The 23,531-nt window shown below is 32.3% G+C and overlaps 8 protein-coding genes across 8 annotated transcripts in view; 3 read left to right on the forward strand and 5 right to left on the reverse strand.

Moving 5' to 3' along the window:
- Positions 1-541: 541 nt before the first annotated feature.
- On the reverse strand, positions 542-3,522 carry LOC105624338 (phosphatidylinositol 4-kinase type 2-alpha). Its single transcript, XM_012205696.1, has 6 exons — positions 3,141-3,522; positions 2,882-3,000; positions 2,261-2,753; positions 1,925-2,190; positions 1,677-1,816; positions 542-635 (listed from the first exon to the last, which is right to left on the reverse strand). Exons 1-6 carry the CDS (start codon positions 3,520-3,522, stop codon positions 542-544), a joined length of 1,494 nt encoding a protein of 497 aa, XP_012061086.1.
- Positions 3,523-5,126: 1,604 nt separating this feature from the next.
- LOC105624370 lies at positions 5,127-7,538 on the reverse strand. The gene is made up of 8 exons (XM_012205735.1): positions 7,410-7,538; positions 6,999-7,296; positions 6,759-6,912; positions 6,545-6,687; positions 6,070-6,263; positions 5,619-6,006; positions 5,323-5,553; positions 5,127-5,248 (listed from the first exon to the last, which is right to left on the reverse strand). Exons 1-8 carry the CDS (start codon positions 7,536-7,538, stop codon positions 5,127-5,129), a joined length of 1,659 nt encoding a protein of 552 aa, XP_012061125.1.
- Positions 7,539-8,189: 651 nt separating this feature from the next.
- LOC105624339 (zinc finger protein 70-like) lies at positions 8,190-10,751 on the forward strand. Its single transcript, XM_012205697.1, has 3 exons — positions 8,190-8,342; positions 8,424-8,549; positions 9,129-10,751. The coding sequence occupies exons 1-3, from the start codon at positions 8,190-8,192 to the stop codon at positions 10,749-10,751; spliced, it is 1,902 nt and encodes a 633-aa protein (XP_012061087.1).
- Positions 10,752-11,059: 308 nt separating this feature from the next.
- Positions 11,060-13,292, reverse strand: LOC105624371 (ornithine aminotransferase, mitochondrial-like). Its single transcript, XM_012205736.1, has 5 exons — positions 12,914-13,292; positions 12,435-12,739; positions 12,033-12,233; positions 11,555-11,780; positions 11,060-11,226 (listed from the first exon to the last, which is right to left on the reverse strand). The coding sequence occupies exons 1-5, from the start codon at positions 13,290-13,292 to the stop codon at positions 11,060-11,062; spliced, it is 1,278 nt and encodes a 425-aa protein (XP_012061126.1).
- Positions 13,293-14,710: 1,418 nt separating this feature from the next.
- On the reverse strand, positions 14,711-17,639 carry LOC105624340 (ornithine aminotransferase, mitochondrial-like). Its single transcript, XM_012205698.1, has 4 exons — positions 17,565-17,639; positions 17,030-17,334; positions 15,448-15,778; positions 14,711-15,370 (listed from the first exon to the last, which is right to left on the reverse strand). The coding sequence occupies exons 1-4, from the start codon at positions 17,637-17,639 to the stop codon at positions 14,780-14,782; spliced, it is 1,302 nt and encodes a 433-aa protein (XP_012061088.1). The 3' UTR covers positions 14,711-14,779.
- A 2,128-nt stretch (positions 17,640-19,767) lies between these two features.
- Positions 19,768-21,206, reverse strand: LOC105624341 (TBC1 domain family member 7). The gene is made up of 5 exons (XM_012205699.1): positions 21,165-21,206; positions 20,700-21,049; positions 20,201-20,485; positions 19,946-20,075; positions 19,768-19,872 (listed from the first exon to the last, which is right to left on the reverse strand). Exons 1-5 carry the CDS (start codon positions 21,204-21,206, stop codon positions 19,768-19,770), a joined length of 912 nt encoding a protein of 303 aa, XP_012061089.1.
- A 154-nt stretch (positions 21,207-21,360) lies between these two features.
- Positions 21,361-22,308, forward strand: LOC105624342. Its single transcript, XM_012205700.1, has 3 exons — positions 21,361-21,404; positions 21,825-21,826; positions 21,884-22,308. The coding sequence occupies exon 3, from the start codon at positions 21,895-21,897 to the stop codon at positions 22,306-22,308; it is 414 nt and encodes a 137-aa protein (XP_012061090.1). The 5' UTR covers positions 21,361-21,404; positions 21,825-21,826; positions 21,884-21,894.
- A 4-nt stretch (positions 22,309-22,312) lies between these two features.
- LOC105624344 (methyltransferase-like protein 25) overlaps positions 22,313-23,531 on the forward strand; it is a 1,946-nt gene continuing 727 nt past the window's right edge. The window contains exons 1-2 of the mRNA XM_012205701.1: positions 22,313-22,891; positions 22,959-23,310. Of these exons, the coding sequence (XP_012061091.1) occupies positions 22,313-22,891; positions 22,959-23,310 (931 nt within the window). The remainder of the gene's footprint in view (positions 22,892-22,958; positions 23,311-23,531) is intronic.

Genomic DNA, 23,531 nt, shown 5'->3' on the forward strand with positions numbered 1-23,531 from the left:
GTGTGTGTGTGTGTGTGTGTGTGTGTGTGTGTGTGTGTGTGTGTGTGTGTGTGTGTGTGTGTGTGTGTGTGTGTGTGTGTGTGTGTGTGTGTGTGTGTGTGTTGTGTGTACGTGTATGTGTGGAAGACATGAGAGACATTTCGTACAACTTGTATATGTATCTTTTTCGTGTTCATGGAGTATATATTATATCTAAATGTCATATCCGTCCTTTTTTACACTTCGCATATTAAGCGAAAAGAAAATGTGTTTTAACATTATATATATAATATATATTTACTGTATACAATATAGTTGTACGAATATCTTATATCCCGATTAAACTGAGATAGAGAAAAAGATTATAAATATAAGACAGCCTAAAAAGAATGACCGTGTCCTCCCGATCAAATTGCAGCCGCATTGCAGAAATAAAACTTAACAGAGGTAGGATGAACTTAGAAAAGTAATAATAACATTTTTTCACGGCAGAAAGGGCAATGACACTGATATCACTGACACTTATGCACGAGCACTCAATTCAAGTTATGAATTCTCATTTTCAACACCAGGAGAAGAATGGACTCTTGTTCTGGAAGCGCTGGGTAAACGTGTCAGAGAATGAAAACAATCTAGGAGTGCCATTTCCTTTGGCCCTAGAGCAAAACAGGGCACAATATTTTATAACATTGCCATATTAGGCCAGTAGTCAGAGATGAAAATGACGGCGAAAAAGGAAGAAATTATTTACAGATATATTATTGTTTTAATCAACAGTTTGAGATATAAAAAGATTAAATTTAAAAGTGCTACAACATTGAGAGGAAGCATTTGGTAATAATTAAGCAATAAAGTTTTTTTTTGGTTTTTCGATTAAAATTCGAAAACGAAAATAGATTTCGAAAAATGACAAGAGAGCTTTTTTGTTAATTATACTTTTTTATTAATTAATACTTCCAGAGATTCGAGCTCCAAAGTGGGCACTTTTTTGACAAAATTCGTCCATTTCGTATATTATCATTTGAAATGTTTTTTTTTCATATATATAATTAATAATTATTAAAATTAAATTAATAATTAACAAATCTAACATTAATAAAATAAAAATAAATTTTTACATCAATGATGCAATGTAATATTAAGAATGATCGCTTTACCTTTAGAGCTTGATATCTATGGAAATATTAATCGTGGATATTGGGTTCAATTTAAGCTCATTTTTTCGATAAGATGTCTAATTATTTTATGTTATTTTTTATTCTCCGATGCATTTAAAACGACATAGAAGACAATAACTGAAAAAGTATCCTATTTTATAAAAGTAACCTATTTTTGCCATTTTTTCAAGAAATTTCACTCATCTTCAAACCGCTGTATCCGATTCTATTCATAGTACAAAGCTCGTTAAAAACTCATTTTGTAGGACATTTCAGCAACAAAAAAAGCTCTGGTGTCATTTTTCGATATCTCTTTTCGTTTTCGAGTTTTAATCGAAAAGTAAAAAAAAAATTTTATTGCTTAATTATTTCAAAGTGCCCTCCTTAATGTTGTAGCACTTTTAAATTTAATCTTTTTATATCTCAAACTGTTGATTAAAACAATAAAGTACCTGTAAATAATTTCTTTCTTTTTAAAATCTCTAGCGACTGGTCTATATATCTAAAAATATAGAAGCAATAAAGTACGAAAATATATACTTTTCCACAATTACAGCCGGCATTTGTACCAATTGTACAGGGCTTTTGGCATCTTTCAGAGCTTGTTGTAGATTCAAAATTTGGCCGCGCATCACACTCATTTGCCTATCGAAGTGATGTCGGTCGAAGCCCTTATCTTGCTGCAGAAATAAACAAACAATTATACTTGTGCGAAATTATTGTTGCATAAACAACAAACGGAATGCAATATACGCTTGTTCTTGTTTCGAATAATATATGCAGCATACTTTAAATAGTTGATACAAATCGTCGCAAAGATCTTGTACGAAATTCTGATCCGAGAGTTGCGGCAGGACTAGCTCTCTTGTAACTTCACTGAACGGCTGTTTCGCCTGAGTTAACCATGCCCAGTGATAAGGATATGCTCTCCATGAATCAGGATGTTTAAAGGGAAAAGCAAGGCCGTTATCGATCGCTGCAATCTTCACTTCACCTTGTTCAATTCCATTCTTGCTAACGCTAGTATCGTATTTAATCAACCAATTGTCATTCCCTATGAAATATCAATCGTGAAGAAATTCACATAATTAATGCTACTACAGACAAGCAATTTTAACGTTTACCTCTGTCTGTATTTCTGATGATATAATCTAGGATGACCAAACGCTCAAACTGAAGCTGGAATTCTCGACTCAAGTGCGCCGGCATGGACTCGCTTTCCCATCGCCTCAGCCAATAATCGGCGTCTTTGTAACCGTCTACAAAAACTTGGAAGGAACCAACTTTTGGCGGTAGACCAATACGATTAAAATGCGACCCCACTGTAGGGAACTGGTCCATGATGGCTTGCTTCATACGCGCCTTCTGACGATCCAGGCGAGGATAATTAAAAACCTCGCTAACGAGTTTCACCACTCTAGTGTTTGGTACAATACCGAGGCTCAGCTTTCGATCGACCAGGCTGGCACCTGCTTCGCTTAAGTACCCCTGATTTGGAATTAAGCAACTCCTGCCGAAACAGCACGGACAGCAGAGCTTGTGCATCCATTTTGTCCATTTTGGATTCAACCTACCATAAGGTTCTTCATCTTTCGGTTTGAACACACCTATAATTTTCTAACAAAACAGTACATTTCATGAATCATTTATGTATCATGTATGGAATCACATATCGCTATACTTTACTGAATCAGACAATATCACCTAACTTTCTTATATTGAGCTGATTAGAAGTTGGAGCTTACCCCCGCTGGATTTTTGACAAAATAACTCCCACTAGAACCTTGGTATATCCTTTCTGGATAAACTCCATTGTCTATTGCACATTCAGCCTGCCACACCAGTTCCGAGAACTGTGGATCATCTATAAATATATATATGTCAAATGTAATTTTATGTGATTATGACAATTCTTAGAAGGTCACTAGATATTATGAATCATCAACAAGTATACACAGCTATGAAAGGCAATAGGACACCACTATATGTTGCAGCTGAACGAACCTGGAAATCTATTAAACGTAACGTCGAGTTCCAAGCGACCAAGGAGAGGCTGGCTCTCCCGGTCGATCCCGGAGGAATCTATGGCTAAGGTTTGATCGTTGCTCAAACTAGGAATAAATTCGACGTCGGGAAGCAAGTCAGCCGGCGATGGCGGCTGATCGTTGTGCAACGACAGACGCTGATGGTGGCTGCTACTGCTGCTGTTGATGGGTGCGATGGACAGATCCACCAGCGCATCGGTCTCCACCAGAGCGGTAGCAGCGGCGGCGGCGGCGGCGGCGGCGGCAGTAGCAGCTGCAGCGGTGGTAGCTGGGCTGCTGTTGTTCTGACTATGGTACTCTCGATAAGGCACGTGTAGTTGCCGTTGTTCGGAGTCGCTCATCACAGACTGCTCACTCTCGTGACGACGATCCCGCTCTGCGAGGATCTCTCAAAGCGAACCTCGCTCCGATTAATTCCTCCCGAGTTGACTCGGAGTCGGGTTTCTCTCTCCGAGCCGATGGACGATTATTACTCTTACGACATTACCACGTACTGTCTTCTACCTGTCAGCGACGCGCGCCCGTTCTCAGTTTCTCCCGGTTGCTACGGTTATACGTATACGTGCCAACGTGCGAGAAATACGTTAGCATCGTCGTCGATGCGTCATCCGGATCACACGTATTCTCACACACGTAACGTAGCGTAGGTAGGCCAAGCCAAGGCGCAGCTTGCTGTCGACGGCGAGGACGATGACAGATAGGTGAAGAGGGGAGACTTATTGCGATCTAACCCGATTAACCAAAATACAGCCCGTCATCCTAGCGGCGGATGCTATCAGCTGATAGGATTACCGCCATGTTTGTGTGACGCGTATGCATTTTCTCTTCTCTCCTTCTTTCTCTTATATGATCCGCTGGAATCTACCAGGATCTACTATAGTTATCGCCTTTTGTATTCACATTCGCTGCGACATGTGATCGATTCGATCTCGATCGGATTTAAATAACTGCGGTAGAATACACTCGCACTTTGGATTCGAGACTCGTTCGGAACTTTGGGAAGGTTATAACTGCTTATGCGATTTGTCTGTTATGCTGATAGCTAATTGTCCTTGTGTTCATTTTCGCTTTTTTTTTCTATGTAATAATAATGGAATAATATATCGTGTCTAAATCGTGCTTGCACAAGATTATTTTTAATGACTTCGAAATTTGTTTTAAACTGTTTTTGAGAGGTGTACCCTAAAAGCAAAACTGAGTAAGAGAGTGGGGGAGAGTAACACGTGTTCGACATGTGCGAAAAATTAAATGTATATAAGAAAGAGTATAGTGAAAGATATAAAAATAAAATTATGTACATAATGATAAATTAATCGATAAATAAGCAGCGCATGTCACTGACCGGTGATCATAATGCATATAATAATGAATTTAAAAAAACATTTATTATAAAGTTAAGTATTCTTTTTGTGTAAAGAATGGAGAGAAAATAGGTTGCTTTTTACATTTTTAATTTCTAATGATAAATTATCTTAATTCCTCTCATTTATTTTATTTAATATTAAAATAAATATAATTCGAAAAATGCAGGGAAATTCAAAGAACATTTACAAAATCGTTTATGTAATTGAAAATTGTTAGATATAAACTATGAGATATACATATCTTAAATGCATAATATTGGCCTATTTTTAATATTGCGTTTTGCGTCGTTGTTATAAAACATGCAATTAGCTAAATATCGATATAAAAGTATGAAATAAATATATATGAAACAGTGTGATATATCACATATGTCTTATACTTAAATATAAATCAATGCTATTAACAGTAAATTTGAGCAATTAATAATACCAAAATTTAAAAAAATTTACATTATTATCAATTTTTCTTTTTCCAGTATTAGGATTATTCAATAAAATACTCAGTATCATGAATTTTTGTTAAACGCACATTCCACCAATTCTTAGTGTTCAAGGATATATATATATATGTAATAGCAGCATCATGACGGACTTGAAAAAAGATTTCTCAATTTACTTGTTGGATGCTCCGTTTGTAAGGGACGTTTTCTTGGTGTCAAATTCAATCCTTCGTAGTTTATACTCGGGCTATGTGATATGTTTTCTGAAAGCATACAGAATCGTCATTGTTTTCGCCAAATAATAAGGATTTTAGGCATATCAAAAGTCGCAACAAACCTTTCCTAGAACGCTTCAAGTCTAATTTAGAGTGATGTAGCAATCGAGAATACAAAGGTGAAAGCGGCTTTCCTTTGAACAAGATTTGCTCACACTTAACTGAGTGTACGCGAGGAGACAGCCATCCGCTCATATTGTTCCAAGACTTGTTCAAGTCCAACAAAGTTGCAGGTAGCTCACACAATGGACGATATTCTTGTTTGTACCTTTTAAATAAATGTTTGTATTTGCCTGAAATTTAATTTTTGTGACGTTCACTCTTAATTTCAAAATGATGTAATTTTAACAAACAATACCTTCCATTGGAGATGAACACAATCTCTCATAGAAAAGAGTATCATCCATATATTGATTAAAATTGAAACTAATTTTCGGAGATTGCAGTAAAAAATAGCGGTTTGCTATTAATATATTGCTCGTGTCGAAATCAATATTATTTATTTTTCGAGACCTACGTTGCTCATTTTTGCATATATTGTCTATTCTAGTGTTCAGTATGTTGAATAACGTTTGCAAAGATTTCATTCTTTTGCAAGCATTCTGAACGAACAGCAGACACTGCGATAGATCAGAGAGATTGTCGATGTTTTCATGATGTAATATTTTCACAAATACTAAGTGTAGCAGCGATAGCAAATTGGAAAACACAATGAAGCCATTCGCATACAAATTGCGAATTAAATGCTTAAATTAAAAAAAAAATTATTAACCGCAAAAATTGTACGTACGAAATTTTTATTCAATTACCTTCTCACATTGTGTATATAATAAATAATTATCGTAACAAATTTCAGGAAATTTGTTTGCTTCGATTGTCTCAGAATTCGAGTTTATTCTCAAGATAAGTTTGCATAAATGATTGCAAGATTTCTCTAATTCGTTCAGTTCTTTATTTTTTCTATGTATATATTGGACTTTTTTGAAAATATCTCTTTTCCATACTGCACCGTGAAAAGAAATGTTATGAATCATTAATGACTGCATTCAGCAGAGAAAGCAGCTTTGTATTTTACTGTTGTAATCTATTATTGTAAGACATATGATTTGATATTGTAAGATATATGAACTTTAATATGATTTGTTTATATATTTAGATTCAGTGAGAAACTAAGAGCAAAATTAATCATATTAAAGAATTTTACAGGCTACAAAGCTGCTTTTTCTGTAAACAGCGCAGCTAATGAATAAATCACCAAGAAAATAATATTTATTATATACTAACAGTCTATAATGTTAGAATCTTCGACATCTATCAATCGCTTTTGAATTAATAGATTAGCTGGCAGATCGAACACTAGCTTTTTTATATTTTCTTTTCTGTCAAAAATCTCAGATTTATATGCATTCAATGTCTCGATCTCATCACTAAAATATATAATAATAATTATTATGTAAGTTGTATCACCATTAATTGTGAACAAATAATAGTGATTTACTTCAGAAAATTATTTGCAGTCTTCAGTGTTTTCTCCATTTTCTTATGAGTATCTGTCATAACGCTACATTTTTGTGCAATTGTGTTATTGAAGTATGTTATTATTAAACTCTGTATTGGACTTGTACATGGTGCGTTTAACAATTCTCCTTGAACTGAAGAAATCAATTTGGATAAATAATTGGTACAAAAATAAAATACCTTCTTTCTTATATTAACCATATATTACATATTTACATACGTTCCCTTTTTATATAAGTTTTAAGAGCGAGTTGCGATAATTTCCACATAATAATTTGAAACTTGATTCCTCCTGACTGAAATAAATGGCTTATTAATATCGATGGAAAGTCGAGATCAGGATTATCTCGTGATACGAGGCACAAGAAGTTTTTCATTTCAACACGATATGTTGCTTCGTCTTTTTTGCATGAAATCGGCCATTTGACCATTTGTTTAAACAGCTTTGTATCATATATAGAGGATAAATAATGCGATACGTGTAGGAAACCCACTGTATTAGATTTGTTAAACATATCCTTAAAGAAACTTGTATTTAATATGTATATATAAATATATAATTTATAATTTAGTGTTGAAATTAATATAATAAAGACTTATATTTATATATTTTTAAGAAATGTTTTTATACCTTTCTAAAGTGTTGTCGAAACTCGACTGATGGCGATATGACTTGTGAAAGTAAAGATACATTTTTGTAGAATGATGAACTAATGACTGTAATGATTTGAATTTCTTTTAATTTACTCATTACATACATATGACTTCAATTAGCCTGTTTCATCCGTGGTATTTATTTATACTATATGGTATTTATGCTATAAAGAATGTTAAATCTACACAAATACATAATTGTTTAAAATATTTTGTTATAATGTTTGTAACGTGCAAAGATATGGTCGTCGCGCCACTCGCGCCGTACTTTGTAATTGAACTATTTGCACTTTTCTGCACTCTTCGTCTTTCTTTCTCAGTAAGTCTGTTTACGTTGCTTGCACTTTTTGCACTCAGAATATCAGAATCTCCACTTTCTCTCTCTTCAATGCACGAAAATATTTATTTATTTTTCTCTTTAAATGCAAAAATTTTTGGAGATTTCAAATAACACGAATAGACCTAAAATATCTTATTAATTTTGGAACACAACGGTGACGTTTTGAGATACGGTGGCGATCTCTTGTGTGGCGTAGATGAAATGAAATTTGACAACCGCATGGACGACGACGAAAATAAAAACGTAAGAATTCTAAACAACAATAAGAAGATATGATTGATGAGAAAGCCAAAAGAAATGAGATCAGATATAAATGATAAGAGCTAATTATGCATCAGAACAATAAATTAAAGATATCTCTGTAAAAAAAATCAGAATTGAACAAAAACATTTTTCGGTTTATCAAACAGCAGAGAAATGTTTATAGTTACGAAAGAGATCGACAGTGAGAACATCAGCAAATTGTGCCGCACATGCTTGCGGGAAGACGGCGATAAAATGGTATGCTTGTTTGTGGGACCAGCTGGTTCCTCACTCGCCGCTAAATTACGATCTCTCTCTTGTTTGGAAGTAAGCAGCACATTTGTTTTATCTTGAATTTAATGAAAGTTCCTCAAAGATTAAGCTTGTATTTTGTGTGAATATTTCTAGGTCTGGCAAGGAGACGGCTTGCCTGAAAAGATGTGCGACCGTTGTGTCACCAGAGCGGAATCAGCTCTTTTGTATCGAGAGCAATGTCGCGCTGCTGACAGGGCTTTGAGGCAAGCAGCATTGAAGGTAAAAGAATTTTATTTTCATCGTAACATATATATATATATCCAATCAGCTTTGCTTGAACAGAATTTTTTTTACAAAGCATCTATTAATAAATTTTGTTAGTAAGAAAGTTAAAAATTTGATATAGAATCAGTTATATAAGATGATCTGGAAGTCGATTGTGAATGTGAGATGTTGATCAATGAAATTATAAATATTTTACTAAATTTGTTCACTTTTGTAATTTTTATTCTTGATTCAAGATACTCAACTAATCTTCCTATTAATGATAAAATATCAAAAAAATATAATAGTACTTATTTATGTGATTTGATAGCAAATTGTTGGCAAAAACCGAGTAGATTTGTACATAGTTTAATAGATTAGCAACTGAAATCGAGTGTATTTGATAGATTCTGCTCAATTTCTGTAGCAAATGTATTGTCAAATTATATTGACAGAATGTAAACTCACTTATTGCAAACACAGAGCTTGTACTGAGCTGTTGCATTTTTCTCATCGAATTTGTTGCCAATTTGTTAGCATTCTGTGGACAGTTTGCTTACTGGCCAGATATATTAAGAATATGTTAAAAAATAGGTATCCCGATTGACGTCATACACTACTGTTTCCGGCTGTAAGCTCTATCAAAATCAACAGAATCAAGGATTCATGCCCGTACAAAATTCTCACAAGACACTAAAATGTGTGGAATGTGGTGCAGTATTTATGAATTATCAGGAGCTATGTGCCCATAACCGACTCCATTTGCCATTTATTCAGGACAACATACCTATGCAACATATGCACATAGTGGAGTCTCAGAATCCATATCTTAATTTTACTCATGTTAGTTCAAATTTTGCAAACGATAACATTCCAAGTACGCAATTATCTCCATTAATTAGACCAAATATGATGCATACTATGTCATTGAACGAAGAAAGTTCAAGTCGAGCTGCTTGTGCCTTACATTGTTCCTTGTGCAATCACACTTTTACTAATAGAAGACAGTTAATAAGTCATAATATAACGCACAGTACGGAGAGTGTCGATATGTCGTGCGACAATGAAAACATAGAAATTTGTGAGAATTCTAATCATATCCCACAAAATTTAAGTTACGAAAGATCAATTCATTCGGTGGATAATCCTATTCAAAACTTGTCATATCAGCGATCCACCGTGGATGATACCGATGGAATACAGAATATAAACTTTCCGGAAAATATAGATCTTGATGGAGTCCAGGAAAGCAGTTCGGAACGTATGCAAAATGTAACGATACATTCTGAAAACAATGTGTCGATTGCCGAAAACTTGAGGTTTATAAAATCGTCTGGAAAAGACAGGCAACTCGCGATTGAATATCACGGATGTCAGAGTGATGATAATTATAAAGAATCTCTCGACATAAAAACTACAGAAGATGTTAATGCTAAGAAGCATCAGTGTGAAATATGCTCGAGACAATTTTCACAAAAATCTAAATTATTTGCTCATCAGCTATCTCATTCTGGTCAGCAACCATTTAAATGTTTAAGTTGCGGCAAAGGATACGCATCGAAAAGCAAACTCAGTGCACATATGAGATTACATACCAAAATCAATGTACATCAATGTAAAGTGTGCGATAAAATATTTTCATATCCATCATATTTGGAGGAACATATAAAGGTCCATAATAAAAGTAATAATACATCGCAAAGCAAGGATTATGAATGTATGACTTGTAACAAACGTTTTCGGCTTTTAAAAAATTTGAAAGCTCACGAAAGACTCCATACCGGAAAAGGTTTGGTGCAATGCGAAATTTGTGATAAAAAATTTAGTCATAATTATAATCTGAAAATGCACTTGCGAACACACAAAACATCAAGAGTACATAAATGTGAGTATTGCGATAAGCGCTTCGTACAGAAAGGTAATTTGGTCGAACATTTGCGAATTCACACTAAAGTGAAGCCTTTCGCGTGTAAATTGTGCGGCAAGAGATTTGCGCAATCGAGTCACCTTAAAAGTCACGAAGCCTCCCACGGTACATTGAGGCAACATCAATGCCGATTATGTGGTAAGAGATTCAAGCTGGCCAATCATTTGAAACGGCATTTAAATTTACACACCGGTACAAAGACTTATAAGTGCAATCAGTGTAACCAAATGTTTTCGCAATCTTTTAGTCTAACGAGACACTTAAAGAAACATAATGAATCGCATATATAATTTATATTATAATAAATTGTAATTTATGTACATGTAGATATGTGAATAACTATTGTGAATACATGTTTTATAATTATAAGAACTTTTTTGCGCGTGATTAATAATTAGCTGTTACTTTTATTCTCTTACAATCTACATGCTTTCTCAAGAAATCTAAAAGAGAATTCTAAAAAAAATTTACTGAGATCTTAAACACTTTTTTTGGAATAATTCGAGTAATACAATAACAGATAATTCATTTTATCTTTTATTTTAAAAATTATTAATATTTATCATACAATCTTGATGTGTGTAAAATTTTAAATTCTTCATTTGTAATTTTTGAGAACCGTAATAAGAATGTTTATTCCTTCTCGTAATTGCTCTTCCGTGATCGTTAATGGGGGCGATATTCTGATGATTTGACCATGTGCGGGTCTCGACAACAACCCAGCATCCCTCAGCTTTAGACAGATGTCCCAACCCTCTGCGAATTCTGTAAGTAAAGATCATGCCGAATACATAATAATAAACGTCAATATTGTCAATATCTTAAATAACGAAATGGTTTAAAAAATGTTTTTAGAAATGTTTAAAGAAATGTTAAATGTTTTTCGATATACAGTTCTTTTATCTCTTTATTATCAGTCGCGCACAATTATATTATGAGTAAATGGGAGATAAAGTTTGCGAGATATAATTTTAATTTTACATGTATCAACGAGTATTTTATCCTCATATCATGTAGTATGAGTTTTTATTTTGCAACGTTTTTATTTTGCAACCAATTATCAATGATATGAATAATTCTTTCCTTTTGATACCTTTGTTTATCATTAGACCAGCCAGAAGACCGCGTCCACGAAATTCTGTCACGATGTTTTTCGGCAATTTATCCAATTCTTTCTTCAGAATATTTCCGAGTCTCTTCGCGTTCTCCGCAAGATTCTCCTCCTCCAGAATTTTAACTGCCTCCAAAGCGACTCTGTTTCCAAGCGGACTCCCACCAAAAGTGCTTCCATGGGAACCTGTTTCCAGACAGAGCATTATCTGGAAAGAGACGATTAGTCTGAATTAAAATTTTTATCATGTCAAATAGATGATTAATATCGATTTATTTCGAGCTACGCAACGGCAGGTATCTCGTTATCGTCTATGAATCTTCAACAATTTAACGTAAGAAATTTTTACAAATGATAACAGTTGTTAAAATATTTTATATTTTATAAAGTCGCGTATATTAAATTAAATATAATTGATATTGAATTATTTTAATAATTGCAATGAAATTTTTTCGAATACCTGATCATCCGCCAGGACACCGGAAACTGGATACATTCCGCCGGAGAGCGCTTTCCCCAAAATAAGAATATCCGGTCTATAGCCTTCGTGATCAATTGCCAAACGTGTACCAGTTCTGCAAAGACCAGTTTGCACTTCATCGGCAATCCAGAGAACATTATATTTTGTGCACAGTTCTCTTACACGTTTCAGATAACCATCCTAAACAGAAAGTAAAAAAAATATATATCATTGATGTAAAAAGATAATGATATCATCATTTCCTGTTGATATTTTCAGGAAAGAATATCAAGAGAAAGGAAGAATGTTTTGCGCAATTTAAATTCTAAAGTAAAAAAAAAGCGCTGTTTGTTTAATGCTCGCATAATATTTACGATGCTATGTATTTTCGTATTAACTCACAGACGGTACAATGACACCAGCTTCTCCTTGAATGGGTTCCATCATGAACGCGCAGATATTGGGATTCTCTTGAAACTTTTGTTCCAGAGCAACTGGATCGTTATATGGCACCTTCTCAAAAAGAGGTACATAAGGACCAAAATCCGTATAACAATTTGGATCTGTTGAAGCCGATAAGGCCGCCAATGAACGTCCCCAAAAATTTCCGTTGGCGAATATAATAGTAGCCTTGCCATTCGGCACTTTTTTGATTCTGTATCCCCAACGTCTGGCTAATTTTATGGCCGTGTCACCTCCTTCAACACCTACAATAAGAAAATAATGAATGCTCTTCTATCTTATACAATAAAGAAAACTTGTGCTTATCGAAGCAATATCGAAGCAATATCAAAATCTTTTTCCAATAATTATTAAGATATCAAAATTAATTGTTTTTGAAATATTTTCTTTTTTTTTAAAGCGATTTTCTTTTTCCACACCTGTGTTCATAGGTAAAAATCGATCCCATCCAAGGAGTTTTGTTAAATATTCTCCCAATTCACCCTGAGGTTCTGAGTAGAAGGCTCTTGACGTATGCGACAGCTTTCCAGCCTGCTCTCTCATTACTTTCACCAGACGTGGATGACAATGACCCTGGTTGACAGTCGAAAATCCTGCCAGGAAATCAAGGTAGCGTTTTCCATCGGTATCCCACAGGTAGACTCCTTCTCCGCGAGAAAGAACAACCGGTAATGGTTTGAAGTGTATACCGCCGTATTTGTTGTCGCGATCGATCACTTGCTGGGAACTCAAAAATCTTCTCTTGTCTGATTCCCTTACGATGCTAAAAAATCTTTGTCTCACAGATTGCATAGCCATATTTTTCCCTCTCTGAAATGTAATTAAAATGTTGCAATACTGTGATATTACTGAAATATTTTGTCGCATAAGCATTTACGAACCTTTTCTTTTTCTTTTTAATACGAGCAAGACTATAAGACGTCGGAAAATAGGCATCTGATTCCAGCAGTCTTGCTTTTATATCAAGATGAAAGAAGATATGACAAAAGATACGGCGGATATGATTACTTATTTACTAAAATCGTGCTTGATTACAAACATTGCAACAGAGGGATTTATAATAAATACCCTTACAGACGGAATCATATCTGATAAAAAATACAAAGTAAAGGCGCCAGCATGCCTAAGTAAACGAATCATGATAAACAATACACATGCACATGCAAGATTGAATTTAATTTTTATATTAATAGAAAAGAAGCAAAAAATAATGATTGTGTTGCATTTGATTTGAATTAAAATTTTTTAGTTAATGTAATTTTTAGATACTTTTTAAAATTTTATTAAGAAAATTTGACAATGATAGAATAATTTTACTTTAATAAGACTTTAAACAAGCTGAAATCTATTAAGACGTTTAATCTGAATAATTTTGCGATATAATCAATTAATCGAAATAAAACGTAATTACGAATTATCATTGAGGACTTATTAATTAATTACTTATTATTTGCAAACCATGCTTATATGTTTTTCAATACATGTTATCTCTCGCGTCGTTGTATTAGGAATACATTATTTGTGTAGAGAATATTATCGTACAAAGCTATTAATAACCTAAAAGGGAATAATTCATTTACTACGTTAAATACATATTTTTTTGTGAGATAATAATACGATTATATAAAGCGGTTCAGGTTTTGTTTATCAGAATAGAATCGTAAGCGATAATAATTGTATTTATTTAGAACAGCGTTCTACTATTTTACAAAAAATATCCATATTTTATACGTCAATGCACTTATGACCGATTCAACTTCTTGCAGTATGTCACTTGATAAAATTGACCTGTTGACCCTAATGGAAAATTTCGCTGAAATTAGTCCACGTTTTAGAAAACTTCAGCGAAATTTCAGCATTTCAGAAAAATTTCAGGGATTTTTTGCTGAAAAATTCATTTTCAGAAAAATTTCAGAGAAATTTCAGTTCAGCGATTTTTTGCTGAAAAATTCACTTTCAGTGAAATTTCAGTAAATTTTTAGCAATTTCGCTGAAATGTTTCAAAATGTGGACTAATTTCAGCGAAATTTTTTCATCAAGGAAATGATAAATTATTATGATATGGATAATTGTTTTGATATGTAAATTATCTTTGTTGCATTATGAATTGTCGAGATAAAAGTCATAATAGACATTGACCTTAAAATTATGTAGAATATATATATTAGATAAATTAAGAAAATGATATAAGTATAGGGTATCAACAAATATTTTATTACTTAATTATCATTTTTATTAGAAAGATATAATGTAATAGCATGCTATTTTAAATATTAAAGGATTCGTTACGTATACGTGAGAATAGTCTTAGAAATGATATCTATGCACTCGCGTATTTGTTCCTCCGTGATAACTAACGGTGGTGCTAAACGAATGATGTGTCCGTGCGTAGGTTTCGCTAAGAGTCCATTTTCCTTCAGCTTCACGCAAATATCCCATGCATCAATCTTTTCATTGATGACGATAGCGTTCAAGAGACCCTTTCCTCTCACTAAAGTAATTATCTCCTTCGGCAGCTTGTTAAGCTCGTCTCTGAATAAGTGACCGACCTTCTCTGCATTTTCGGCAAGTTTCTCTTCTTCTAGAACACGAAGTGCTTCGAGAGCAATTTTGCATCCCAAAGGATTACCACCATAAGTAGACCCGTGCTCTCCAGGTTTGATTGTGAGCATAATGGGATCATTCGCTAGTATACCGGAAACAGGATAAAATCCTCCGGACAATGCTTTACCGAGCATCAGGATATCCGGCTTCACGTTTTCATGATCTACTGCAATCCGTTTCCCCGTTCTCGCCAAGCCGGTTTGCACTTCATCCGCAATCCATAGGACATTGTTTTTTGTGCAAAGTTCTCGAATTCCTTTCAGATATCCATTCTTTTCAAAATACAACGACAATTTTAAGATTCGGAGGTGGCTTATTTCTTTTTAAATTTTCACACGTAAAAGCTTACCTTAGGAACCACTACACCAGCTTCACCTTGGATAGGCTCCACCATGAAAGCGCAGACGTTTGGATCGATGAGAGCTCGTTCAAGTGCCGGTAAATCGTCGTAAGGTATGATCTCAAAACCTGGCATAAATGGTCCAAAATCGTTGTAGCTGCTAGGATCAGTACTCGAAGAAATAGCGCTCATAGTTCTTCCCCAGAAATTGCCTTCCGCAAACACTATCTTGGCCTGATTCTGCGGTATATCCTTGCATGAGTATCCCCATTTACGTGCCAATTTGCATGCCGTTTCGCCACTTTCCACGCCCGTGTTCATCGGCAACCATTTGTCATAGCTGAAGAAATGAATTTTTTTAATGTGAATGAATTCGATATATCTAAGTATAAATCTAAGTATAAAAAGCATTATGAAATTGTTTCTTGTTTAAAGATATACCTGATTCATCAATTATGATATGAACAAAACATTAAATAAGTCATTATTTAATGTTATCATTATTAATTATATTATATTAGATGTAGTAAAAAGAAATCCATTATTTTTCCATTCAATTTCATGCAAAAATAATGGATTTCTTTTTACTACACCTAATATTATTATTATTATAATTATTATCATATTTATTATATTATTAATTATTATCATTATTTATTATTATATTATTTATTATTTATTTTTTTTATTTCTGCTTTCAAGATCCAATTTTCTGGTATGTTGAATATTAATTGTATGTTGAAAATTAATTAGATTTTTTAAAATTAATAATATAATATTTAGGCCTCTTAGAGAGAGTATAGCGCGATACTTGATACACAATTATTTTATATTATTTTAATTATATTAATTTAATGAAAAACGTTACAGTTTTTTCGGACATTTTGACCACATTTTAGATCAAAAGCGATAGAAATGTAAATAATAAAGAAGCACGTCTTATGCTTAAATGGTGATGCCTGGTATTCTATATATAACTTCGCAGCAATGAATTCATTAAATTGCGAAATTGGTTAAATTGATCTGGCCTTCAATTGTCATTGAAACAATTGTTTCTCTGACGTTTGTGCGATTTGTTCCAATTTTATATTTCTGATTTTTTTCAATTTTCGATTTTCATACAACTGCGGATTTTATTAATTATATTGGAATTTAAGCTGGTCTTAAACGCTTATGGTAATCGAAGGCCAGATTAATTTAACCAATTTCACAATTTAACGAATTTAAGCTGCGAAGTGATGTAGAATACTTGACCAGAGATCTTTGTTTAAGCGTAAGACGAGCTTCTTTATTATCTATATCTCGCTGAGATATGTAGATCTGAAATATGATCAAAACATCCGAAGAAACTATAATTTGATAAATTAAAATAATTAATATAAAATAATAAAATCGCGCCGTACTCTCAATGTTTTGTTGTTAATTTTAATATCAAGACTCCAAAATAATTTATATTATTTAGATTTTCGAAATAACACACCGTATATATAAACTTATCTTTCACTTGTCTCTTATACTTTAGATTTTAGTCTCGTTACGTCATTGTTTATCTTATCGATATTTGTTTAGGAATCGAAATCATACTTTGTACCTGAAAAGTTTCGTAATATATTCTTCGAATTCACCTAAAATATCTGAATAAAATGCTCTGGATGTCAGAGTTAAAGTCTTCGCCTGGTCAATCATCGCTTTGTAGATTCTGGGATGACAATGACCTTGATTAACTGCCGAATAAGCGCTTAGAAAATCAAAGTATCGTTTCCCCTCGATGTCCCACATAAAGACACCCTGACCTTTGCACAGAGCCACGGGAAGTGGATGATAATTGTGAGCACCATATTTAGATTCACGATCAAACACTTGTTGAGATGTAAGAGTTCTGTGGCATTGAATGTGCTAAAAAAGAAGAAAACATTTAAGTTAATTCTGACAATATTTAAATTACTTTTAAGTATTTCTTTTCAAGTATTTCAATAATAAGAATAATAATAAGAAAGTAATTAAATACAAATAAATTGAATACAGATTGTTTTAAAAACATATAATTTAATATAACAATCTAATTTATGTATACAATGATAAAATTATGGTAAAATCACAAAGTTAATACTAATTAATTATATTACCTGAGACTGAGGCAATAATAACGTTTTTGATGATCTTTTGATATTTTGCAGTACCACTCTCATTAATGATTTCATCGCGTAAATTACTTCCTTGTTAAACTCTCACTTACTACACGTATTTTCACTTCCGTCGTTACCACGCAGAGATACAGTTGATGTTCAAGTGCCTTTAATTTTCAGTAAAATACACTGATTAAAATAATTGTGTAAAATCTTTATTTTGGAAGATCTAAAGAAGAGCCCCGTATAAGTAGAGTTATCGAAAATTGTAAATTGCAAAAAAAAATTTAACAACAAACGAAAGAGAATTTTTCAAAAAGACACTTTTATTTTAAAAAATTACTCATAATCATATCTAAAATAGAGATAAAAATAAAAGAATTAAAAGAATGAATAGTTGAAGATATATATTTCAATAAAAAAATATGTCAATAGATTCCCGTATAAGTATATTTATCTCGACAAATTCTGAATCTTAAATTGCACAATTTTTTGAAAAAACACGATCAGTATCGCTTCTTTATGTAAACTGATGACGTTAGGTAGGGGAAAGGATATGTTGAACCTCAACTTTTTTCCCCTCCCATATCTAGTCCCCTCACTTCCCGGTTTCTACAAATGCACGGTTTTCATACGGTTCTAAGTATGTCATATCTCAATACAGTAAATGAAGATTAATATTAGAACTTTTTGGACTGTGAGCTAAGTAGTCCACTTTAAATTGAATATATACAACTTCTTCGCAACAGCTGTTATTCTGCCAATTGATAATGAAGTGAAAGTTTGTGCCATAGCAGTCTTATTCGAATTATTAATTTCGTTATTTATTTGATATTCGCGTACAAAATTGTATATAGTTATCAGTAATCATTTCTTTTTCTATTGATTAATATTAAAAAACATGTCAATACATGTATGATAATTATTTGAAGAAAAAATAATATTTTCTTCATTTATCGGAAAAAAAATGTTTCGGAAATGCGCACATATTTTTAGTAAAAATTTTTATTTGAGAATACTAAATTTTAGGAATACTCTAAAATTTTAACTAAAAAGGTTACAAAATGACGTTATAATTTTTTATATTACATTTTTTTTACGTGTACATCTTCAAGATTTTTTTTTGTGTAATGTATTATTATTTGTTTCGAAATGTTATTATTATTAAAACATTCAATAATAATGTTCAAAGTATATTCTATATTTTTTATTCATATGATGGATAGTTTTAGAATGGCAACATCAATTTGCATCAATTGACTAATTTGATGACTCAGTATGAGTGACCATGGAACTTTGCAAAGATGTGACAATGAGAATTAAAATTAATTTACGTACACTATGTAATTGTGTTATACATATACATTATGTAAATATTACATGTCATTTTACAATATCTTTTAAATTTTAATATATCAAACTATTTATTTATCTATTTTTTCATAAAACTTTAATTAAATCATTTTTTTTTTTAAATGTCTGATTAATATTTATATCGTCAAAATAATAGCAAAGGCTTAAAAAAATAAATTCTACTATATTCTTACAGAGATTGTAATTGAATCAGTATATTCTCAGCAGTCACTGATCAAATCAATCACAAGCGAACTTATCTCGACGACTAGTCAGTCAGACTGACAAACAATTAAATTCTGTGCCTAATTCAAGTTTTATTTATCTCAATCGAACGAGTCGAAGGATATGTCAATACATGCCTCTCGCTCACATACATAATTTTCCACTGTCTCAGCTGTTTTGGCACGTATTATTGATAACAGTCTCATATCTGAAAAATTAAACGGTCCGATAAAAAAACTTGACGAACATACGTAGGCAGAAAAGATGAATAATTTTTATAATTTACAATATATTTCATCTATCACACTATTAATGATTTTTTATTTAAAAATTGAGTTATCATTTGTTTAGAACATTTCCAAATATTATATTTTTCAAGAATTGGAAACAAAAACAAAAAAGATACATTTTTTAAATTGAAGACTTAATTTATTACAATTTCAGAACCAATTTCATAGATAATATCCAAATATTAAAATTATGAAATATACATGTGATGATAAAAATCAGCTTCTGTTTTATATAACATTTAAATGTAAGGCAAGTTTGAGAAAATTAGGAACAAATTTCATTTTATCGATAATAACTTCATCACACAATATCTAATGTTTTTATGTATAAAACATTAATTGTGCTTTGTGAAATACATGTCAACTTGTTGAGTTGTTCCACTTTGTTGTATTGATTCAATTGCTTTATTAACTATCACTTCTGATGCTTCTTCTGTTATCTAGAACAAAATGTAAAAATCTGAAAGATATGCCCATCACATTATTGCATTATAATTTAATTAGTAGTCTTACATTATTGATAGTATCTAATACATGATCTATACTTTCGCATCTCAATAATAGTCGCCTCAAAGTAGTTAACGTAACGACGGCAACGAATATTAAAATTCGATATGCACCAACTGTTATTTTATCCCATATCCTATAACAAATAATTAAGTATTCTATTAATTCTAAAAAGATATGTTCTTAGCAGTAAAAAGTATTAATAAATATTAATAAAATTACAATACAATTTCAATTTTTATATAATATAAACGTACATACTTAGCAATAGATCCATTGCATATTATGCCAGCAAAACACGAATAAAACCAAATATCATATGGAAGATTATAAAGTGCATCAATTTTAACAAGATGCTTATATAATTCTACATCTTCTTTCTCCAGTAATGCATATGTACAATCTTGCAATTTTCCTACTTCTTTCTGTAGCTTCTCAACTTGTACAAAAAGTCCCGACAATATCCAATACATATCTACTAGTTTCTCTTCTTCTGATTCAATATCAATCACATACCACAGTGTCTCGGCCATTTTGCTCATAGCTCTGGAATAGAGATAAAAGTCTATTATAATATTTTTTGAGCTCATACAAAATAAGTACAAAATGAATCTATGAAGTTATGCAGCCGAGACATCCTTCCAAATCAAGACAGAACATTTTTAAGACAAATTAGACAAAAATTCAATTAGAATTTATAAAATGAAAATGTTCAATTTAAAAGTTTGAAATACCTAATATTGAATACTGTAATGTGAACCTGTATAACGGCGATTCCAATTGAGCAGCCATATCAACTTTTGCTCTTCTTTTGCGTAACAACCACATTGCTAAAAATATTAGATGAGGTTTCGTAAAGTCGTCTATAATCTTTGCGACTCTCAGTGCTCTCTGCAAATCCTGAAATTCCGCCTTGCGCTGAGTCATTATAAATCCCTGACTCTCCGAATAAACTGGTATAACATCGAGTAAGACCTTCCATAAGAAATTTCTATACATAGCAGGTACAGTGAATCTTAAACAAAACTGCTTTAGCTTTGTCTTGTCAAGCGGGCGCTCCTTTAACAATATCTCCAGAGATTTCTTTTCTTCGACACTGCGAAAACCAACCTGCCATTTAAAAGCAATGATATATTTCAATCATATGACAATCTGATAAAAAACTCTTCTACAGTATATAAATTGTTGCTTCGATTTAAAGAGCAAGTGGATTTTGGAGCGTCACCTTTTCATAATATTGCGAACGAAAATTTCGCTCATCCGTCATCCTTCTAGTCTCGTCGAAGTAGAAATAGATAGAAGAGAATTTAATTAAAATTAAACGAGATAATCAGGTGAAGCACACTTTCACAGCAACATCTATATTTACGTTCTGTACCTGTCATGTAGACGTAACACAACAATATCACATATGTTTGTGTAATGCATATAACCTAGAAACTCTGCCGCATATAATACTGTGCTCGTATAAGCTTTTGTTAGTTTTATCATGAATAAAGTTTGAATTTATTGCGTTCGCTGAGATTGAGAAGATTCACGTTTTCTTTTTATACATGATACATACATATAATTACTTATTCATTGTCGACACGCCCGTGTATCACTGCATAAACTGCATTATAGTTTTACATACACACACATATATATATATGTATATATATATATATATATATATCCATATCCGCAGTCTATAGACATTGATTTACTTAATAAGCACCACGATTTACTTTGTTATTTATTAATATCCTTTTTATACACAGTAATTTGATCAGAAGCTTCTTACAATAGTTTTGTGTGTTATAATAATTTGCTAAAAAGTAAATGGAACAAGTACAGTGTTATAATTTGTTAAATTAAGTAGAATAAGTAGAATGGATTAATAAAGATGTTTCCTTGTGTGATGAGATATAATGACGCGTATAATTTATGATTGTCTTTTTTTAGTTAATATAATTATGTCCCAGGAAAAAAAAGATCTGGATGTAAATGAAGTCTTTGAAGATTTATTGTTCGCGGAAGAAATCGCACAAAAGTCAGGCTACGAGAAAGGCTATGAGAGTGGCAGGGAACAGCTGCTAAAGGGATACCATCTCGGATATCACAGAGCCAGCATAATTGCTGCACGATTAGGATATTACAGCGGAGTATTGGAACACTATTTACAAAATAATGATATCGCTAAATGCGAGAAAGCGATGACAATAGCCAAGAAGCTCTTGGAAGATATTCGCAGCACTCTTCCCAATCACCAGGATGACAATCTGAACATTCTGCAGGCTGTGGAAGATATTAAGTTTAAATATGCCAAATTTTGTTCGCTAGCAAAAATTAGTCCGCTATATCCAGAAACAGATAAACTCGAATTTTAATACAATGATGACAGAATATAATCAGCATTTTGAGAAAGCATTGGATTTTATTAATATCTATCAAGAATTGATAGATTGTCATTTAGTTGATTTTATTACCGAGGGATTATGGGACAAGTGCTTACCAGAAAAATTAAGATCAGAACTTGAAAATATTGATATGAACGACGATATCTGGGCAGAAAATAATATAGATTCAGAATTGAGTAATTTCATACAATTAACAAAATCGCTTTCTTTAGAGTCATGTTCAGCTGTTATATGCGTGAATGATTTACCAAAACTATTACCGCAGTCTTCTACGGAACGTTTGATTGAAAACAAATTTGTTTATCCAAAGTCTGAGCTCATGAATACCAAGAAGTCACATGAAATAGAAATGCTTGGAAAAGTTATTGCCGAGATAGCACTTTCCACTCACAGTTTAGTAATAGACGCCGGAGCTGGAAAGGCGTATTTGTCGACATATTTATCAGAACATTTTAACATTCCTATATTAGCAATTGATTCGTCGCAAGTTTGTTACAAGGGTGCAATAAATCGTCAGGAAAAGATTCAAAAAAGGAAACGAACGCTAACGAAGGTTTGTAAAAAAAATTTAACTTTATATTATTATTTATCACAATGTTATAAAAAATTGTTCTTTTCAGATTCGATATATAGTTCAAGAGTTAGACGACACGACTAATTACAACAAAGTAGTGAATACGTGTTACCCTGATTGGAATGTAAACGGAAATCTTATTTTGACAGGATTGCACACTTGTGGAATGCTTGTGCATTCTGTAATTAAAGCTTTTCTACATGCGAAGGATATTAATTTACTTCTTGTTGTTCCTTGCTGTTATCATTTAGCGAATGAAACATTGAGTGGATGTTGGAATTTCAGTAAAAATGCCAGAATGTTAGCTCAACAGTCTATCGAAAGAAGTAGATATAATAAGCATCTTTCTCCTTCGTTATTTTATAGAGCTGTGCTGCAAATTATTCTACATTCATTGGGTCAGTATAGATATAGTGAAACATAATTAAATATTGATATTTTCGATCATTGCTCTTATGTCTCAAATTTAATAACGCGATATTATATCCCTGATATTTTCATTTTGGCTTTACCATAAAATTATATTTCAAGACTGAATAGTAATCACATTAAAGTAAAAAGCAAATGTATATATATATATATATATATATATATATATATATATATATATATATATATA

Source organism: Atta cephalotes (genome assembly GCF_000143395.1).
Source record: "Atta cephalotes unplaced genomic scaffold scaffold00076, whole genome shotgun sequence".
In the NCBI taxonomy this organism is placed as follows: domain Eukaryota; kingdom Metazoa; phylum Arthropoda; class Insecta; order Hymenoptera; family Formicidae; genus Atta; species Atta cephalotes.

Bases quoted from the DNA above. Each gene is read 5' to 3' on its own strand.
- LOC105624338 (XM_012205696.1), bottom strand. From the start codon at position 3,522: ATGAGCGACTCCGAACAACGGCAACTACACGTGCCTTATCGAGAGTAC. The intron at 3,001-3,140 runs GTTCGTTCAGCT...ATATATTTATAG, and splicing joins TACGTTTAATAGATTTCCAG to ATGATCCACAGTTCTCGGAA. The intron at 2,754-2,881 runs GTAAGCTCCAAC...CTGTTTTGTTAG, and splicing joins TTGTCAAAAATCCAGCGGGG to AAAATTATAGGTGTGTTCAA.
- LOC105624370 (XM_012205735.1), bottom strand. From the start codon at position 7,538: ATGTATGTAATGAGTAAATTAAAAGAAATTCAAATCATTACAGTCATT. The intron at 6,264-6,544 runs GTTAGTATATAA...TTCACGGTGCAG, and splicing joins AGATTCTAACATTATAGACT to TATGGAAAAGAGATATTTTC. The intron at 6,007-6,069 runs GTAATTGAATAA...TTTTAATTTAAG, and splicing joins TATATACACAATGTGAGAAG to CATTTAATTCGCAATTTGTA.
- LOC105624339 (XM_012205697.1), top strand. From the start codon at position 8,190: ATGTTTATAGTTACGAAAGAGATCGACAGTGAGAACATCAGCAAATTG. The intron at 8,343-8,423 runs GTAAGCAGCACA...GAATATTTCTAG, and splicing joins GATCTCTCTCTTGTTTGGAA to GTCTGGCAAGGAGACGGCTT. The intron at 8,550-9,128 runs GTAAAAGAATTT...GTTAAAAAATAG, and splicing joins TGAGGCAAGCAGCATTGAAG to GTATCCCGATTGACGTCATA.
- LOC105624371 (XM_012205736.1), bottom strand. From the start codon at position 13,292: ATGGCTATGCAATCTGTGAGACAAAGATTTTTTAGCATCGTAAGGGAA. The intron at 12,234-12,434 runs GTGAGTTAATAC...CTTTCTGTTTAG, and splicing joins CTGGTGTCATTGTACCGTCT to GATGGTTATCTGAAACGTGT. The intron at 11,781-12,032 runs GTATTCGAAAAA...GTCTCTTTCCAG, and splicing joins GTGTCCTGGCGGATGATCAG to ATAATGCTCTGTCTGGAAAC.
- LOC105624340 (XM_012205698.1), bottom strand. From the start codon at position 17,639: ATGAAATCATTAATGAGAGTGGTACTGCAAAATATCAAAAGATCATCA. The intron at 17,335-17,564 runs GTAATATAATTA...CTTCTTTTTTAG, and splicing joins TATTATTGCCTCAGTCTCAG to CACATTCAATGCCACAGAAC. The intron at 15,371-15,447 runs GTAAGCTTTTAC...TATTTTGAAAAG, and splicing joins CTGGTGTAGTGGTTCCTAAG to AATGGATATCTGAAAGGAAT.
- LOC105624341 (XM_012205699.1), bottom strand. From the start codon at position 21,206: ATGACGGATGAGCGAAATTTTCGTTCGCAATATTATGAAAAG. The intron at 21,050-21,164 runs GTGACGCTCCAA...TTTAAATGGCAG, and splicing joins GTTCGCAATATTATGAAAAG to GTTGGTTTTCGCAGTGTCGA. The intron at 20,486-20,699 runs GTTCACATTACA...TCTCTATTCCAG, and splicing joins TTGGAATCGCCGTTATACAG to AGCTATGAGCAAAATGGCCG.
- LOC105624342 (XM_012205700.1), top strand. From the start codon at position 21,895: ATGTCCCAGGAAAAAAAAGATCTGGATGTAAATGAAGTCTTTGAAGAT.